This window comes from Impatiens glandulifera, chromosome 5 (genome assembly GCF_907164915.1).
Source record: "Impatiens glandulifera chromosome 5, dImpGla2.1, whole genome shotgun sequence".
Classification (NCBI taxonomy): domain Eukaryota; kingdom Viridiplantae; phylum Streptophyta; class Magnoliopsida; order Ericales; family Balsaminaceae; genus Impatiens; species Impatiens glandulifera.
Window position 1 is genome coordinate 52,582,770 of NC_061866.1, and position 14,313 is coordinate 52,597,082.

Sequence of the window (14,313 nt, forward strand, 5' to 3'; positions counted from 1 at the left end):
ATATATATATATTTCAAAAATTAAAACTAATTAATTTAATTTTTAAATAATCAAGAAAGTCTCTTCATTTTTTTTATAAAATGATTTTTTTTTTAATAATTTAAATATTTTATTATTATTATTATGAAGGAGGCTATCATAATATTCTATCATGATTATATACTTTCAATAAAAAAAAAAATTAAACTACTTTAACACGTCAATTTCAAACAATTTTCACTTAAAAAGTTAATCATAATTTATAGAGTCCAATCAACCAATTATTTTGAATCATATAGTATATATATGGATTTATGGTTTACAATTTCATCATTGTTGCAACATATTTTTGTTAACAAAATGTATTGTTAAATTTTAAGTCAAAATATTTTTAAAAAATAAGACAGAATATCTTAATAAAAAAAAAATATTAACAAAAATTAATTCAGTATAAATTATTAATTATACTATCATTACATTGTTTGACGAGACTACAACATATATTCTCTCGTTTTCAATCCTAATTATCTCATTAGAGACAGTTTTATTTATATGTTGACCGATAATCAAGAATAATATTAGTTTTATTATGATTATGTTCTGAACACTAATAAACACAATTAAATATATAAAATATCACTAATATATTTATTTATTTTTTATATTTTATAAGAATTTTAATTTTATTTATTTAAAATAATATAAAATTTAAATATATTATAATATATATAATATTAAAAAAAGATAGTGATATGCTGACAGAGAAGAGAACGAGGTATCACGGAATTAAGTAAAAAGAAGTGTGAGAGAGAAAAGAGAATTTTTATTTATTTTTAGTTAATCTCATTTACTCTTCTAATTTTTTTTTACTTTTTTAGCCTAATTTTTTCTAAATTTTCTCTACCTATTATTTTTTATTAAAAAAATATTTTTTTTTTTAAATTTTTTTATATATAAAGAATACGGTATAAATAGGACGGCCCATTGTCATTCCTATCCTACAATTAGATACGAGCCCAATAAGTTTTATATGACCTTTTATAAGTTAAAGATCTATTTGGTCATTATCTACAAATTTAGGAGCATACTTGATATTTATTGAAAATAGTTTGTAAGAGCGTAAAAGAAAAAGAAAAAAAAAATTAATTTCCTCTCTCTCTCTTCTCTCTCTCACACACACGCACCTGTTTCCGATCGTGGGGTTTGCTCGGAGTCTTTTTGTTCTCTCTTGCTGTTAGCTGACGTTGGGCCGGTGGCTTTTGAACCGGACCTGTAAATCGCTACTCGACCGGTAATACTTCCTCTTCGTCAATATCTATTCGTATTAGATTAGGGTTTCGTCTGTTTTCTCTTGCTCGAAAATGTAACCCTATAATTCTCTCATTGTAACGTTAGCTCAAATGGGTTCAATTGGAATTAACATAATTCAGACCAAGAGTTCAAATCCGTGAAGATCTTAAAATCTGAAATGAATCTGTGTCTATTTGCATATTGAATGTGGCGAAAGACCTGTCTCATGTGGTTTTGTTGATGAAAACATGACTTCTTTTTCTTCTATGGTTCACCTATTTTATGTGGCTGTTGGATCAACGTAGGTTTGAATGTTGTTATCACCAATTTACAATTCAGTGTCTTTGAATTTCACTTCTCCCACCACTCCTGTTAATTTGATAACCCTTCTGAATTCATAGATTTTTTCTTAGATTTGGTGCTTGTATGTGGTATGTAATATGCCTAACTTTTGGTGGGCTTTTGGGGCTTGTAGTGTAGTGTTAATGTGTTATTGCTAAATCTGATCATCCTATTAGCATCTGATAATGAAGTACAGACCAAACCAATTGTTTCTTCTTGAAGTGGATGAAGGTGTTGGTTTCAATATATGTGAGTAATTAAATTGATGGGTTGAAAAACCTTAGGGATGCAAACTAGTTCATCTGAAAGCGACGACCTTCTTAAAAAACATGGTTTAAGTGATTTCCCTTTTTCGTCTTTGTTTTTTTGGTAGCACTGTTGAACTTGTGTTATGGAACATGCTATGCTAGTTCAAATAGAACCTTTATTGTTTTCCTCACTTATTAGACCTATAACATTAAGTTCTCGTAAATATTATTAGCTTAATATATGTGTCATAGGAGGCCAAAATCTGATACTTTGGTGCTACAACTTGCAGAAGCCGTGACAGAATAAGATTTATAGATATAGTTTTAGTAGTTGAGACATGAAGCGGAAGCGTGGTAACAAGAAAGGGAAAGCAAAGAAAGTCCCAGATGCCTCAATAGGGGAGGCTCCCCAAGATGTTGATTCAGAGGAAAATTCTGGTTTGGATGAGAATGAAGATGAGGCTGGAACTGAAATGGAAGTTGAGACATTATCTCCAACTGGAATTAACCAAACAGCGAAACAAGAAACTATTGATACTGAGGCATTGGTTAAGAAACCAGCTGAAAATCTGGTTTATGGGCGTATGAAGGTCAAGATCAAGACTTCCAAAACATTAGAGTCACAGCTTGGTTCTTCAGATGCTTATACACAGAGTGATACTGATAGAAGTAGCCTTCAAGTGGGTTTGGAAAAGCAAGGGGCTGTTAGTGAGAAAACAGAGGACAGTGCCAACTCATTGCCAGATATAACTACTGCTATTTCAGGGCATCCACCTAAGAAAGGTGGAAGCATAAAAATCAAGTCTTCAAGGAGCTTAGGATCATCAGTCATGAATCCGTGTACTAGTGCCACAATACTGCATGCTGATAAGTTACGCCAGAAAGAAGCTTCTGTTGATCGACATCTTCGACATAGTGAGCAAGATCTAAATACTGCCTTGGAGGTATTGTGATTTGTGACAATATTTTGTTTTTTTTCCTTCCCTTCTGTAACGTTTGAACGCATTTTGCGTTATTTTTAATAAAAGTTGACCTTTCTCAAAAATGCTGCAAAGTCAGCCTTCACAACCGGACAATCTTAAAAAAAAATGCTGCAAAGGCAGTCATTATGTTTAGTATTTATTTGTTGATTCCCGAGTATTTTTGTCCTAGGTTATTAGAAAGATCATGAAAATGGAGGCTGCTGAGCCCTTCAATGCACCTGTTGATCCTGTAGCATTGGGAATACCTGTGAGTATTTGTTTTAATGTTTTTTCTATATGCATGCTTTCCTATTCTAGGTTAACATCTTATACTCAATACAGGATTATTTTGATGTCATTGACACACCCATGGATTTTGGTACAATATGCAAGAATCTTGAGAGTCGTTCAAAGTACATGAGTTCTAAAGATGTCTTTAAGGATGTGCAATTCATCTGGAGTAACTGTTTTAAGTACAATAATAAAGGTGATTATGTTGTGGAGCTGTTGAAACGAGTGAAAAAGAACTTTGCAAAGTACTGGACAGCAGCTGGATTGTACAGTGATCAATCTCATGGGACTAGTGGTAAGGCTTACCGACTGCTTCAACTGACCTCATTTCTCTTTTGAGCTTTGGGATAATGGTTTCTTTACTCTCTTTGACCTTATAAGCTTATCTCTCATTGGGCAAATGGTCTTGAATTTTTCCCTCTCAGAGTGTCGCATCTACTTTTTATGTCCTTTCATCTACTGCCAGCTTCCATTGGTTTGTTGCTTTTTCCTTTTTAATTAAAAAGAGTATTCTAATTTGTTCTGTTGCATTCAATCATGTTTTTCCTCTGTCTACTGATGTTATGTTAAATTCTTCATTTAACATACTAAATGGCCTTTTATCCTCTCTCTTTTTCTTTTTTCTTTTTTATATTTTCTTGATAATCATAAGCTGTAGTTGGATAAAACTAATTTTACTTTGATTTGACAAATGTCCATCTTCTACTGTTTCAGTGTTTTGTAATTTGTTAAAAAAATATTACTAATATATACCCTTTCTATTTTACTGTGTTCAAATAGCAAACTTATGTATGTACTGTACTTAAATTGGAATAATATAATGTTGGATAACCAGTCATTGTTATGCTCAACACAAAAGAACTAATACAAAGATACGATACTTCAAATCTTGGAAAGATCGCAATTGACACAAGTCTATTTAATTTAGTCTGTGAGTGATTATTAATTTTGAATATACTAAGTTAGGTTCTCAATTATGCAGTCCTTGATATTACTGATGCAAAGGATGGTCCACCTTCCAGCACGGCCAAGACACCCATGAAAGGTGGACAATCAAAGGCTAAGGCAGGGAAACGTCATGGGTATATCCTCGGATTTATCTTTTGTCTAATTGCTTTAGGATTCAACATAATAAGATTAATGGTCTGTTGCTTAGTTGCGTAAATAAGTTGGCATCTCAAGATGTAGCAAAATCTGCAATTAAGGCCCATCAATTTGTTTCTTAAATTGAACCATCTTTTTATTTGTTTGGCGAATAATTTCTTACTTTCATAGGTTGGACTGTTCCTTAGTGTTTGAAACCCAACCCATTAATAATTTTTTTTTTAAAAAAAGTCAACTTTTTATAAAAAGAGCGCAATATGCGTTCAAACGTTACAAAGGCCCACTAATAATCTTTATATATATATATCCGTCTCTTTCTGTTGTCTCTTACTGCTGTATTCATTTTTAGGTTTAAGAAACACAAAGAAGACTGCTTGTGTGCTATATGTGTTATGATTCGGCGGAGAAAGGAGCGTGAAGAGAGTACTCGAATTCTGGATCCAGATCAAGGAAAGAGCGACAGTCACCTGGCTCAAGAGGTACAACATAAGGATTATTTGCCTTTTAAGTTATCATCTTTCTATTTCTCTACCCCCTGTGGAGATAGTAATCATTAATTTTTGATACGGTGTCCATAACAGTACAAAGTCATTATTAAGCTTTTTATTTACTCTGCTCAATTCTATTCAATTCAACAAAAAATGTTTATTGATTTCAATTTTGTGGATCCTATTGAACTCGGCCAATATCCATGTCTCACATGAATATGAGACAACTCCTATTTTAAAATCAAATATAGTTGTGAACTATTTTTATTGACTAAATATTGAAATTTCCATTCTTCAAGGAGCTTTCACCTATGGGTAGTCCATATACTTCATCGAATGTGGATACGCCGCTAGGCCCCAACACTGATGCTGGTGAAGAAGAAAAGATGGAAATGGATTATCAGCTACATAATCCTCCTCTATTGAGAGGGGAGGAGGGAGAGGAATTGGAGGAGGAAGAGGAAGAGGGGGAAGAAGAAGAAGAGGAAGAAAGAGAAGAGAATCATCAGGTTAGAGGAGAAGGAGGAAGTGATGAACATTCACCTTCAAGCTATAGATCGAAAGACGAACAGGATATGCAGGATCTCCGCCCTCCTCATACAACAGAGCATGTTGAAATTGACTTGACAAGAGAAACAACACCAATGCATGCTGAGAAAGAAACTACTTTGGTTGAACAACAGGCTGAAAAGGTGACAGTTATATTTCTCTCTTTTACTATATTAATGGCCCCATTTGAAGAAATACATTTGTTTCTGTATCTAGAAACGTTTGAATAGGAATGATTGATGTGGGGGATAATGCTAAGCTTCCCCCCAGGGAAAAAACCCTTGTTTTAAAAGAAAAAGTTTGAAAACAAAAGTGTTCCCAGATGGGGGTTTTCTATGGTTTTGTATTTTTCTTGTCTGTGACTAAAGGACTGATATTGTTGGTGGGGGGGGTTGTACTTTGTAGGAGAAGAAGAAGAAGCATAGAAGGGAGATGATTGAGAAGCTGAGGCGATTTGAGAATCCCAACATGCTAGAGTTATGCGGAATTTTGTTTCCTAAGAATCCAAGATCTGTGTGGAATGGGCCACATTCGTTGGTACGGCAAAAGGAATCATCATCGGCAGCGAGTAATCCCATTGATGATGCTATTTCTAGTTTTATGAGGTGAATCAAATTCTTCTTTTTAGCCTTTTAACAGATTGAACCAGCAAACTTGCATGTGGAAATTTAATGCAATTTTAAATGTACACTTACTGTTAGGGGGAGGAAGGGGGATATGTTTATGTTTAGTGTGTCTCCCCACCCAATCTTTCTTTTTACCCTACTAGCTAAGCTAGTAAATGTCATTTACTCTGAATGTTTTCTTCATTCTATTTCAGTTTATTATTGGATATAAGCTGTTTTATTTTCTTATTCAAATCGTTTTAACTTATTTGTATTTTGTTTAAGATTTAAATAGTATGGAGGAAGAAGCTGGAGGAACAAAAGTTTGAATTTGACTCTTTTTTCATTCACCAACTTTTTTGTTACCTACATTTTGCACATTTTCAAAAAACTTGTGATCTACAAAATTTTCATAAAACTTGTCACTTTTGTTTACATTCCAATCCAAGCAATTCTAAGAATAGAAAAAAGGCCTACTTCATTGTGGCATTTTTTTTTCACTTATTGGACTGTAATAGTTATTTTCACTTTATATTCAATTTTATATACCAATTTGGAAACCCACATATCCGGATCTAGGTTTAGACAGAACAAAAATATTTTAATTTTTTTTTAAATAACTTATCTGGATAATGATTTAAATGAAATAAACATTTGGACTAAAAAATTTAATAAAATTTTTCGCTCAATCTCAAAAACACTCCAGCTGTTTTCAAAACAAACGGGTAATATAATAAAAAAAATTGACGAAATGACCCTACAAAGAGACTAAAATGAATCGGTAATCAGCGCATAATTTTAAATTTCTGGTGACCACTTCATATTTTTTAACGAAATGTTCCCGTTGCGAGACGCAACCGGATACCTTGTGAAAAGTCTACAATCGCGAGACGCAACCGGCAATCGCGAGATACAAATTTATTTATTTGTTTTGAAAAAATTTACGTCTCGCGATTGCCGATTGCGTCTCACGATTTGTGAATTTTTCACATGTTATCCGGTTGCGTCTCGCGACATGGACAATTTTGTCAAAAAAATATGTGCGCTGGTCACCAGATCATTTAAACTTTTTATTAGGGTCATTTCGTGAAATTTTCCCAATATAACATTATACTTTGTCTTTTAAATAAAGGAAGCCATATATCTTACTCATCAAAAATAATCAAAATGAGTTACTGAAAAACAAAGAAGCTAGGATTAAATAAGAAAATAATAATATTAAAAGATCCTCCACAAACCAAATATTAATACCAATAATTCGAAAATTAAATAAGTTATTTAATGATATAATTATTATCCAAAGAACACCAAGTCGTTGTAGTATAGTGGTAAGTATTCCCGCCTGTCACGCGGGTGACCCGGGTTCGATCCCCGGCAACGGCGTCACTCTTTTACTTTTCTTTCAAATTTTTGAAGGCATGCAAGATGATCTGCAAATGGGGCATATTGGTGTCTTGATAAGCCATGGATCAATGCATTGTGAATGAAAGCTATGATTACAGCCAGGAAGCAGCCTGCATTTCTCACCCGCCCTATACCTCTCCAAACACACTGCACACTCTACTACTACACTTTCATCATCCTCTTCTTCGTAAGCATACTCCGGCGGCAGTTCATCCGCCGCAGGTGACAGAAGATCTTCTTCGGATTCTCCGATGAAGATCTTCCATGTCGCGCATAAGTGAGTACCCGCAAAAAGGGCAGTCCCTACGCATACCAACATCCCAACTGTTGCCACTTCCATGTTTAATCTTATGTGTCTTTTTTATATTTATTATGATGTGTTTTAGATTATTAATACATTCCAAAAATACCAAGCCAAATTCCTCGATAATGTCTAAATTATTTAGACCAACTAAGGACGGCCTAAATTATATTAATAATTGTTTTATTCTATAAGGAAGAACCTCAAATATATTTTTTTAGGGGAAATTTGACTGAATGATCTTAAAGATTAGCTTATTTGGATCTATGGTTAGCACATAAATTTTAATACGTTGGTGACACCTTTTATTTTTTTGGACGAAAATGTTTTCGTTGCGAGACGCAACCGGATGTCATGTGAAAAGTTCACAAATGTCATGTGAAAAGTCCACAATCGAGAGACGCAATCGACATTCGCGAGACGGTTTTTTTTTTTCATCTCGCGAATGTCGGTTGCGTCTTGTAACCAGGGTTGCGTCTCCCAATTGTGGACTTTTCACAATGCACCCAGTTGCGTCTCGCAATGAAGACATTTTCGTCCAAAAAAAACTAAAAGATGTCACCAGCGCGTTTAATTTTATGCGCGGATAAAAAAGTCAAATAAAATCATCTTTAGGTCTTTCTGTCCAATTTTATTTATCTCTGTAAATCCTTCACAAATAACTTGCATCATTCTGGTTTTAAAATAAACAATCTTCCATCTAACACAAATGTAGTGAATTAGGATGATAGATGATTGGATTGCACAACTTTCTGGATAAATTTAAATTCAATCTAACTATATTTTCTGTTTTCAAAACTAGGGTTATCTACTCGCTTTGCACCTAAACAATAAACTATGAACATTTATAGATGATAATTGGTTGGGACTGATTGGCCTAGCTGCAACCACACACATACATGAAAAATATTATTTGATTGATTAAGAACTTGTTTAGTTTGGAATATTTAACTAAATTGTGATTTATTTACAAAATATTGATTGATGGTAATTTTTTGATTTTGTTTGTAAAATATATTAAATGGAACTAATATATATATATATTTTAAATTAATGTCTGTCTTTGAAATATTATAAAAATTAGTGTAATTTAGAAGATTGTGATGAATTTTGGGCAATTGTAATGTTTATATAGTTATAGGTGATTAAAATATATTTTTAATAAACTATTATTTGTGTATTTATATGTTTAAAATAAAAACAAAAGAGTACATCATTATGATGTTATAAATAAATAAATAAATAAATTTATAACATATTTCCTGATTAAATATCTTCATATTATTTATAAGTTAAGCCAAGATGTTTATTGCATTGATATTAACTTAATTTGATTTTTTCTAATATATTTAATTTATTGAGAATTAATTTTAAAATCAATTTTTTTCAAAACACTTTTTAACACAGTTTTGAAATTCCAGTGACCACCGGTGGGTCAACTTGAATTTCACATGATAACAAAATAATAAAAAAATAAACCTCTATTGTTTATATCATAATAGTCAAAATAGATATCAAAATATTATTTCATAATTATAATTGATTCATTTACTCTATTAGGGACAACATAATTAACATAAACACAAATTTTTAACTCATGGATTAATATAAATAAAATAAATATCAATTACTAATTATTCGAAAAACACTCAAACCATTCACAAAAATAAGTCTCAATAAAATATCACCAACATTATGAATCACCTCATTATCTTCGATAGGAACATTAATAGATAAACAGTAAACTCATTGGAAACTATAAAAAAGAAGAAGAATGGAACTGCTGAAATTCAGCTCTAACCAGCGAGTTAACCGAATTTATTTGGGTTATTGCATTTTCGATTTTTTTATCAATCCAGCCCAATTGAAAGACCAATTAATTGGATTTGCCGATCCGTCGCCCAATTGAAAGACCAATTAATTGGATTTGCCGCTCCTAGTAGACGGATCGGGTTTCAAAACCAGGTTTTTTTAGTCAAAATTATATCTTACATATATTTAAATATTTGTGCACTGAAATTAAATAATTGGTTAAAATCATGAAGTCTGTCAATTTTATTTGGAGAGAGTTGCTAAAAAAATTATAAATTGTGTATTTTTATAAGTTTAGTGAATAAATTAGTCTTAAATGTAAAGTTAAAAAAAAAAAAAAAAAAGAGAAAGTGGGACTGCTACAAAGACAACTTAAAGTTGAGGGATCAATTATAACTTCCTAGAAAAATAGGGTTTATTTGAATTTTATGGAATAAATTTGAGACTAATAGTTGCGGCGCCTATTTCTTCTCTCCCTTAAGTAATATTCTTCTAAAATTTCATCAAAACAAACTGAAACCTAACCTAGCCACAGCAACGACGGCCAGACTCCTCTCTTCCGCCGCCCTATAGAAAGAGACGAACGAAGGAGGAATCAATCTCTTCAATGGCCAAGAAGACGACGAAGAAGACTAAGGAAGTTGATCCTGTTCTTAACGTAGTAGAGGAAGCTCCTTCTGAACACACTGAAGATGAGGTGATTACTAAACGCTACTTGATTCTATTGTTTCTGTATTGAGAAGAAAATTGTTAGACTGTATGAAATCAACTTCAATTTCTGCTAGGAACGCCGTTGAATAAGTCTATACTTTGACACTGTGTTTACGTTATTGTAGAGCCTGTCAGAAGACGAGAGTTACGTTGTAACAGAATCTGAATCTGAATCAGAATCAGAAGACGTTGTGGTTTCAGATGATGATGAGGTACATTGCTAATTTCCACTTTTTTTTATTATCTTTTTGGAACTTGTTGATGAATGAATGAATGAATGAATGAATGAATTGAATATCCTGATAGGAGATAACGGAGCCAAACAGTAACAATAGTACAGATGATAATAAAAGCGACGTCGTTGTTCATGGTGATATTTATGACAATAATGATGATATTGGTTCAGAAGATGGAAGTGGAAGTGATGACAGTCGTGAAGTAGTTGAAGAAAGTGATTCATCTGAAGATGAGGTCTGTCCGGTTTGGCAATTAACAAAGACATGATGAAGATTTGTGACATAATATTTTAATCTTCATATTCTTTTTTAGGTTGCCCCTCGTAATACAGTTGGCGATGTTCCTTTGGAGTGGTATGGAGAGGAGGAACATATTGGATATGATCTATCAGGGAAGAAGATTAAGAAGAAGGAGAGACAAGATAAACTGACTACTTTCCTTGCTAATGCCGATGACACACAAAACTGGTATATGTTTAAGGAAATACGTTTATGATAGTTGTCTTATCCCTTTTTTGTTGCTTAACTGATTATATTCTACTATTGGTTGTTTGTGTTTTATCAGGCGCAGGTTTTATGATGAGTATAATGGTGAAACGGTGGAGCTGACGAAACATGAGGTTAAACTTATTAGTAGAATTATTGAAGGGAAGGCACCACATTCTGATTTTGATCCTCATCAGGTGCGTAGCTTTTGTTGATAGTATATCCTTAATTGCATTGTGTTACTTTTTGAAGAGATTTCTCAAGTCTTGTACCTTGTGTGTGCAGAATTATGTTGATTGGTTTGCATGGAAAGATTCGAATCATCCCCTTTCAAATGCACCAGAACCAAAAAGGCGATTCATCCCTTCAAAATGGGAGAGTAAGAAGGTAATCGATTTATATGCACTAGCTTTCCCTATGATCCATTTTTTTTTGAGGTGTTCTATTATATTTTATTAGTATGCTTACAAAAAATAATAAAAAGAACATATAAGGTTGCCGCTGTAGGTGAATGTTATATCTTAAGACCAGAATCTAAGTTTACATGATTAAGTTTTCCATCTGAACTCTGTGAGCTGAAAATGTGTATAGGTTGTGGAGTTGGTGAGGGCAATCCGAAAGGGTTCAATTAAATTTGATAAGCCCAAAGAAGAACCAAAGTATTATAACTTGTGGGAAGATGATACCAGCTCTGAAAGAAATCATGGGTTGGCTTACATTCCTGCACCAAAACAAAAGTTACCAGGTATTTATCGTTGATCTGGCAATTTTGTACTCGACTGTTTCTCCCATAAAAGAACACCAAAAGTGCTTAGTTCTGAGGGATTCTGTATGTCCTTCTTTCTATTATCAGGACATGAAGCATCATATAACCCTTCTTTGGAATATATTCCAACCCAAGAGGAAATCAACTCTTATCAGCTTATGTTTGAGGAGGACCGGCCTAAGTTTATTCCAAAAAGGTAACAATCAATGTTAAGCCCATAGTTATTTGTAATGTTTTAACTCAAATGGTATATTTTCCTAGATTTGCATCTTTGAGAAGTGTCCCTGCATATGAGAATGCTGTTAGCGAGACATTTGAGCGCTGTTTGGACCTATATTTGTGCCCCAGAGCTCGTAAGAAACGAGTAAGTTTTTAGTAAATTCTGTTTCGGGTTCATTTTGCTTTGGCAATTGATAAATTTATTTATTTATTTTAAAAATATTCCTTCTATTATTTTTTTTATATTACAGATTAATATAGACCCGGAGTCTTTGAAGCCAAAATTACCTAGCCGCAAAGATCTTAAGCCTTACCCTACTGTATGCTATCTCGAGTATAAAGGTCATACGGATGCAGTTACAAGTATTTCTACTGACCCTTCAGGCCAGTGGATTGCATCTGGTGAGATATGTTCCATTTTCATTTGGTACAGTTTCTAAGCGTTCTATGTGCTGATGATATGATTCATTTGGTTTAGGTTCAAGTGATGGAACTGCACGAATCTGGGATGTTGAAACTACTAGATGTATTAAGGTCTGGGAGCTTGGTGAACCTGTCAAGCATATTTCATGGAATCCTGAGCATAGTCTTCCTCTGTTGGCAGTTACTTTGTAAGAGTGAATCCATTAGAATGTTTTGTCACCCTTCTTAAATCAAATTTTTATTTAGCCAGATAAATAAGTCGTAATATATTTATGCAGGGGACATACTGTTGTTATTTTGAACACTGGGCTTGGATTTAATGATGAGCAAAAGAATATTAAAGAACTGTTGAATCTTGAGACACCCACGAAATCAGACGACTCTGGTAACTGTTGTGAATCCAATTTTCTTATAATAGAAACCATAGACAACTTTAGGGCTCATAGTAAAATTTACGTTTCAGTTTATTCATAAGTTTCTGCTTGTTTCTAATCCAGATCTATTCTCTTTTTCTTCTCTGTGATATTTTATTTCAAATTTTATTATAACGAGTGTTTTTGTCTTTCATGACTAGACAATGTTGCATCATTTGTTAGCTGGGCTAAAGATGAAAAGCATGATGGAATTGTCTTAACGCATTTTAAGGTAACACTTGACATGTTTGATAAAGAAATTACGTTTTTCCCCTTTACATACATATGTTAATAACTTTTTTTCATTGGTTTTTGCAGTCTGTATCGTCAACGGAATGGCATCGAAAAGGAGACTATTTCTCAACTGTTATGCCTTCTGATATCCTTTTTTCCTGGTCCTCCCTTTCCATTAATTGTTGATTCCCTTTGTCTTCTAATTTTCTAAATTGTTTAATTCCTTGACTTATCATTCTTACGTGAATCCAAAGCAATATTGATCCACCAGCTAACAAAGAAACTAACTCAAAGAATTCCATTCAAACTCCATGGGCTTCCAGTTTCATCTGCTTTCCATCCAACCCGATCTGTATTTTTTGTGTCCACGAAGAAGAATATTCGCGTTTATGATCTACTGAAGCAAAAACTAATTAAGAAGCTGGAAACTGGAATGCGTGAAGTTTCTTCTATTGCAATTCATCCTGCAGGTAAATAAATTTTGTTTATTTCATTCTAATTTTATTTATCTTGGTAAATAAATTGGCTTGTAATTTTATTTTTCCGATTTGCAGGTGATAATCTTATTGTTGGTAGTAGAGAAGGGAAAATGTGTTGGTTTGATATGGACCTTTCATCAAAGCCTTACAGAATACTAAAGTACGAATCAATCAACAAAATCATCGATTCTTTTCACTTTTGTATTTGTTTTTCCCTTACTAAATAGATTTGTATTAAAATTTCAGGTGTCATCAGAAGGATATAACAAATGTGGCGTTTCATCGAAAATATCCATTGTTTGCTTCGTGCTCCGACGACTGTACGGCGTATGTTTTCCATGGTACAGTTTATTCTGATCTGAATCAGAACCCGCTAATTGTTCCTCTAGAGATTCTTCGAGGGCATTCGACTTCAAGAGGAAGAGGAGTGATGGACTGTAAGTTCCATCCTAGGCAACCATGGCTGTTTACTGCAGGAGCGGACTCTCTTATAAGATTATACTGTCACTAAAATAAGAGCATTTTCGATGTTCTTATAAATCTTGTTAGCAAATGAAACATTGTCATTCAAGATTGTGTGTGAAGTTTTGCTTTATTACACATCTTTCATGTTGAGAGTGTATTATTATTATTATTATTATTATTTTTTGTTAAAAGAGACTCTAGGAGTATGCAATTATTTTCCCCACACAGTCAAATTTTGAGATAAATTATGTCTTTTATTATTTTTATTGTTTGTTCTGCTTACATTGAATTTATTACATGTTCATTAAAACCCAAAACAGTAGATGTTATCCCCAATTTATTGCAGCATAAGGACATGATAAGAGTGTCATGTGTTGATGAATTATTTGGTTTAAAATCTCAATATTTGATTATTTTGAAATGATTGAATATGATGGAAACCTATTTATTAGTTTTTTTCTTTTGGTTTGTACTCATTTAAAATAAAACTTGTTTAACACTAAAAA

At 32.9% G+C, this 14,313-nt stretch overlaps 3 protein-coding genes and 1 non-coding gene across 6 annotated transcripts; 3 read left to right on the forward strand and 1 right to left on the reverse strand.

Annotated features, from left to right (window-relative positions):
* The first annotated feature begins 1,104 nt into the window (after positions 1 to 1,104).
* LOC124938779 (bromodomain testis-specific protein) lies at positions 1,105 to 6,109 on the forward strand. Of its 3 annotated transcripts, none has more exons than XM_047479285.1 (8): positions 1,105 to 1,270; positions 2,112 to 2,803; positions 3,012 to 3,089; positions 3,164 to 3,407; positions 4,095 to 4,194; positions 4,566 to 4,695; positions 5,004 to 5,396; positions 5,659 to 6,109. In XM_047479285.1, the coding sequence occupies exons 2-8, from the start codon at positions 2,198 to 2,200 to the stop codon at positions 5,860 to 5,862; spliced, it is 1,755 nt and encodes a 584-aa protein (XP_047335241.1). In that variant the 5' UTR covers positions 1,105 to 1,270; positions 2,112 to 2,197; the 3' UTR covers positions 5,863 to 6,109. The 3 variants fall into 3 exon arrangements, with proteins under 3 accessions (XP_047335241.1, XP_047335240.1, XP_047335242.1); XM_047479284.1 differs by having other exon boundaries at positions 2,150 to 2,803; XM_047479286.1 differs by lacking the exon at positions 1,105 to 1,270 and adding an exon at positions 1,348 to 1,570 and having other exon boundaries at positions 2,150 to 2,803.
* Positions 6,110 to 7,169: 1,060 nt separating this feature from the next.
* Positions 7,170 to 7,241, forward strand: TRNAD-GUC. Its single transcript has one exon. It is a non-coding gene; the product is annotated as a tRNA-Asp (tRNA).
* A 19-nt stretch (positions 7,242 to 7,260) lies between these two features.
* On the reverse strand, positions 7,261 to 7,602 carry LOC124939688 (RING-H2 finger protein ATL14-like). The gene has a single exon (XM_047480138.1). It carries the CDS (start codon positions 7,600 to 7,602, stop codon positions 7,261 to 7,263), a length of 342 nt encoding a protein of 113 aa, XP_047336094.1.
* Positions 7,603 to 9,870: 2,268 nt separating this feature from the next.
* LOC124937823 (ribosome biogenesis protein BOP1 homolog) lies at positions 9,871 to 14,078 on the forward strand. The gene is made up of 17 exons (XM_047478153.1): positions 9,871 to 10,072; positions 10,212 to 10,298; positions 10,393 to 10,557; positions 10,636 to 10,790; positions 10,888 to 11,005; positions 11,094 to 11,195; positions 11,400 to 11,553; positions 11,662 to 11,770; positions 11,836 to 11,938; positions 12,045 to 12,195; positions 12,272 to 12,404; positions 12,495 to 12,601; positions 12,791 to 12,861; positions 12,948 to 13,008; positions 13,106 to 13,333; positions 13,418 to 13,502; positions 13,589 to 14,078. Exons 1-17 carry the CDS (start codon positions 9,983 to 9,985, stop codon positions 13,851 to 13,853), a joined length of 2,184 nt encoding a protein of 727 aa, XP_047334109.1. The 5' UTR covers positions 9,871 to 9,982; the 3' UTR covers positions 13,854 to 14,078.
* The last annotated feature ends 235 nt before the right edge of the window (positions 14,079 to 14,313 follow it).

Excerpts from the sequence above, each read along its gene's own strand:
- LOC124938779 (XM_047479285.1), top strand. The coding sequence starts at position 2,198 with ATGAAGCGGAAGCGTGGTAACAAGAAAGGGAAAGCAAAGAAAGTCCCA. Across the intron at positions 4,195-4,565 it reads AAGGCAGGGAAACGTCATGG|GTTTAAGAAACACAAAGAAG; the intron begins GTATATCCTCGG and ends ATTCATTTTTAG. Across the intron at positions 4,696-5,003 it reads ACAGTCACCTGGCTCAAGAG|GAGCTTTCACCTATGGGTAG; the intron begins GTACAACATAAG and ends CCATTCTTCAAG.
- LOC124939688 (XM_047480138.1), bottom strand. The coding sequence starts at position 7,602 with ATGGAAGTGGCAACAGTTGGGATGTTGGTATGCGTAGGGACTGCCCTT.
- LOC124937823 (XM_047478153.1), top strand. The coding sequence starts at position 9,983 with ATGGCCAAGAAGACGACGAAGAAGACTAAGGAAGTTGATCCTGTTCTT. Across the intron at positions 10,791-10,887 it reads GCCGATGACACACAAAACTG|GCGCAGGTTTTATGATGAGT; the intron begins GTATATGTTTAA and ends GTGTTTTATCAG. Across the intron at positions 11,006-11,093 it reads CTGATTTTGATCCTCATCAG|AATTATGTTGATTGGTTTGC; the intron begins GTGCGTAGCTTT and ends TTGTGTGTGCAG.